At 37.1% G+C, this 4,291-nt stretch overlaps 1 protein-coding gene across 1 annotated transcript; it reads right to left on the reverse strand.

The window, feature by feature from the left end:
• Positions 1-3,571: 3,571 nt before the first annotated feature.
• LOC117029783 (NXPE family member 2) lies at positions 3,572-4,291 on the reverse strand. Its single transcript, XM_033118960.1, is given in 1 exon segment — positions 3,572-4,291. A coding segment is annotated over 1 exon segment (720 nt).

Raw genomic sequence — 4,291 nt, forward strand, 5'->3', positions numbered from 1 at the left:
CTGGCCCTATTTAGTTTTTTCACAAATCTATGTGATATTTTTGTTACATAATATCTTTTCATGTATTTGATTCTATTCTATACGCCTTTAATAATTTTAAATGCTTATAGTCTTCAACGATAACCCTTATCTGAAGTTCTTGGAGGTGTAATTCCATGATGTTTTTCATTCTTGCTTATGCTGATTGTTTTCTTGTGTTGTGTAATTCTGAGTTGTGATTTTATAATTGGTGGGATTTATCTATGGGAATCCTATGCGGTTTGGTTTGAGTGTGTGAATTCATAAAGAGTTTACATTTGTTTCTGTTAAATGCCTCTATGCCCACCTTGCTTTCTTATTTACTTAATTATAGGATTGGGGTTTCCCGAACTGAAGTGTAGTATAGTGTAGAATTTCAGATCTTTATCAACGCAGATTTGTGCTCAGGGGGGCATTTCCCCTTCTTTATTAGAGTCTAGGACAAAACAGAGAGATGTTTTATTATCTTTCATTGTCAATGGGTGTATTCTTTCTCAATCCACTCTTTCTTTGAGGGTAGCCCTTTGAAGGTTTAGGCTTATTGATGCAGGGATTTCAAGCCCACAACCTGGTCTCCTGTTTGAGTTAAAGCAAGAAAGCCGGTGAGGGTGGAAACTTATGAATGTCGAGCAATAGTGGTAGGATAGGAAGCCAGAGGAAATGAGAAGTGAAAACATGTAGGTCCTTGTGAGTCATGAAAAGATATTTCAGTCATGCTCTAAATGAGATGAAAAATCACTGGAGAATTTGATCAAAGGTATGACATGCAAGAATTTGACCTGATTTATATTTTAAATGGATTTGTCTGATTGCAGTTGAAAATCAGACTGTATTTTCCATTCCAAGGATAGAAATAGGGTGACAAAGTTGAATTCTATTGCAATGTTATGGGTAAGAAGTGATAATGGTATACACTTGGGTGGTTACAATGATGGTGGTGAGAAATGGCAAAATTCTGGATGTAGTTGGAAAGTGAAGGAAATAGGATTTGTTGATGGACTGAATATTGAGTATATTTGAGACACTTCAATGTTCTTAGGCCTGGAAACCTGGCAAAAAAAATACATTGCTATTCACTGACATAAGAAAAACTACATAGAACAGGTTTGTGGAGGAAAATCAATAAATTGGTTTTGGACACTTAGACTTAGGCTTGAAATGTCTGTTAAACCACATAAATGGAGATGTTGACTGGCCACTGAATATATGAGTCTGGGAAAATTCAGAGGAAATGTATGCATCATACCTATAACTTTGGGAATTGTCAGGTAACATATATGGTATTAAAATTCCATGGGACTTTATAAGGTCATCTATACATTTAAAAAAGCTTTGTTATAAGTCATCTAGAATTTCTAAGTATTTTGTAGCAGATGTGTTTTTAGATTATCTACCATATTAGGAGAAATAGAAGTACATTCTTTTCTAAAAAAAATTGTGGTAAAATACATATAACATAAAGTTTCCATCTCAACTATTTTTAAGTGTATAATCCAAGTGTTTAGTATATTCACATTGTTGTTCAACCACAACTTTTTATCTTGCAAAACTGAAACTCTATATGCATTAAATAAACTCCCTATTCCTCTCTCCTCCCAGCCCCTGGAAACCACCATTCCACTTTCCGTTTATATGAGTTTGACTACTCTAAATATCTCACACAAATGAAATCATGCAGTATTTCTCTTTTTGTGACTGGCTTATTTTACTTAGCATAATGTCCTCAAGGTTTATCCATGTTGTTTAGAATTTTCTTCCTTTTTAAGACTGAATAATATTGCATTGTATGGATATGTCACATTTTGTTTATTCATTTATATGTCAATTTACATTTGGGTTGCTTCCTCATCTTGACTATTGTAATCAAATAATGTAGTCAAATAATGCTGTTATGACCATGGGTGTTCAAATATCTTTTTGAGACCCTGCTTTTGATTCTTTTAGATATATACCTAGAAGTAGTATTGCTAGGTAATTCTATTTTCAATTTTTAAAATTGAGATTGTCCTGTTGACTAGCCCCATCCAATGCACACAGAGCATTCAAGTGGCTTTTAAGAGCATAATGAAAAGATAGTAGACATCTAAGGATTTTAGGCATTTGATGAACACCACCTATGTGAAAAAGGAACCAAAAAACCACACAGATAAAAGGAACACAGAAGAAACACAGACAATGCAAAGAATAAAAGAAAAGTTCAAAAAATTAAGTAATCATAATCATAATCATTACCTGAATACCCTCATATTGAAAGAGAAAATATTGTATCCAGGAAACAAATGGATGCTGTGAAAAAGAATATTTAAAGAATAAGTAGGAACACTAAAAGGAAAGAAAATATTATGACAGAAAAAGTCAACATCAGATGTGCCAAAAGATTAGAGCAAAAAATCTTGCAGAAAATATAGCAAAAAGGTACAGTGGTATAAAACACAAAAATTAAGAAAATTAGAAGATCAATCCAGGAGATCTAATGTTGGACTATTAGGAATTCCAGAAGGAGAAAATAGAGAAAATGACATGGAGGCAATTATCAAAGAAATAGTAATACAATATTTCTGAAATTAAAAACACTAGTCTTTAGTTTGAAAAGATCCATGGTGTGTCCAGCACAATAAATGAAAAAGTCCCTATTCCTGTCTACCTCAAATCATATAATCATAGCACCAGAGTAAAGAGATGATTTGAAGAGAAGAGGCGAGAGAAAAACAGGTAACATAGCAAGTATGTGAGTCATAATGGCACTGAATTTCTCTGTTTTCTCCAGAAAACTGGAACATGGTGGACTTTAAAATTCTGAAGGAAAATAATTAACCCAGAATTCAAAACCAGCCAAACTATCCAACAAGTGCCAAGGTAGAATACAGATATTTTTAGAGATGCAAGAAGTAAAACTTAAATTTTCTTTTCCCTTTCTTGGAAAGTTTTGGGAAGATGTGCTTGAGCCGAATAAGCAGTAAACTCAGGAGACAGGTAATGCTACACAGGAAAACGATGAGGGAGAGTCCAGATTGTTTTCTTTCCTGGGCAGCACTAGATGGATAAAGGGCTCTGGGAAAGGGCCCTCCTCTTCTTGCCTGAACACAGTTGAATTGCTGGAGGTGCAGCATCCATTTGAGACACGAATGTGACAAGCATGAGAAAGAATGTCATGTGCTAAGAAGGCTGAGCAGAAAGGTCTCTGATGGGTTCTTGATTGCACATGGTGGGTGTTTTGTCAGCCCTGCCTTGCCTTTGGGCTTCTCTACCTGAGAGAAATAAACTCATTATTTGTTTAGAAAATTGAGATTCATGTAGCTGACAAAGCTACATAAGCACAATGTTTAAAAAGTATTGTGGTAAATAGTGTTTAAAATAATTCAAAGTGTTTACATCTTGGAGGAGGGAAGAATGTGGTAGAAATTGTTGTGTTTTGGTATAGTTGATGCTATACAGTTAGCTCAATTTGACATTTTGGATAATAAATGTGTTAGTTTAAAAAATACAATAAAAAAGAAAAGTATTTCCGTTCATGAAACACATTCATAGCTTCCCATTTTACTTGAAATATAATCTAAACTCCTGTAACAGATTCTTCATGATATGTCTGGCTCTGGCCACCTTCCTGTCTTTCATCACTTTCCTCCTTGGAAATGTTATTCTTCCCGGTGGTGACACAGGTCAGGGTCTCACAAGGACCGTGTGGAGGCCTCAAGCAGTAGAAGGCCCCTTGGTCTCGATCATCCAGGTACTTGCACAATTCAGTGCTTGAGTTTAGGGTCAGGCCACATTCAGAGAAAACGCTGCAGGTGCCACTGGCAAAGTGGCCCCTGAATATCACCCTGTCATAACCTTGGTTCCTTGCCCTCTAGAGAGCTGACACCCCATCACTGGGGTGGATGAGCAGGAGAGACAGAGAGACCTGGCTCTCCCAGAACAGAGTGAAGCTGACAAGGTAGGTGCCATTGTTGAAGTCTGTCACCTTTCCTGAAGCGCCTGCCTTCAGGGCTGCGGAGGACATCCTGGCCTTCAGGAAATCCCCGCCATATTCCTTCCTGTGTCCCAAGTGGTCCCTCATCTCCACTGGGATTTCTAGCTGATCCCCTTTGCAGTATGTGTCTTGAGGGGTGAGGATGGTGACTGTGCTGTGTGCGGCATTGGTGGTGGTGTTCATGTCGGTGAAGGGTCTGGGTGGGATCAGCTGGTTTAGTTTCTCTATGATTCCCTTTATTCTTAGCTCGGTCTCTGCTGGTGAAAATGTTGGATCCAGTGGTGCTTCAGGATGTAAGAACAT

Source organism: Rhinolophus ferrumequinum, chromosome 11 (assembly GCF_004115265.2).
Source record: "Rhinolophus ferrumequinum isolate MPI-CBG mRhiFer1 chromosome 11, mRhiFer1_v1.p, whole genome shotgun sequence".
Lineage (NCBI taxonomy): Eukaryota > Metazoa > Chordata > Mammalia > Chiroptera > Rhinolophidae > Rhinolophus > Rhinolophus ferrumequinum.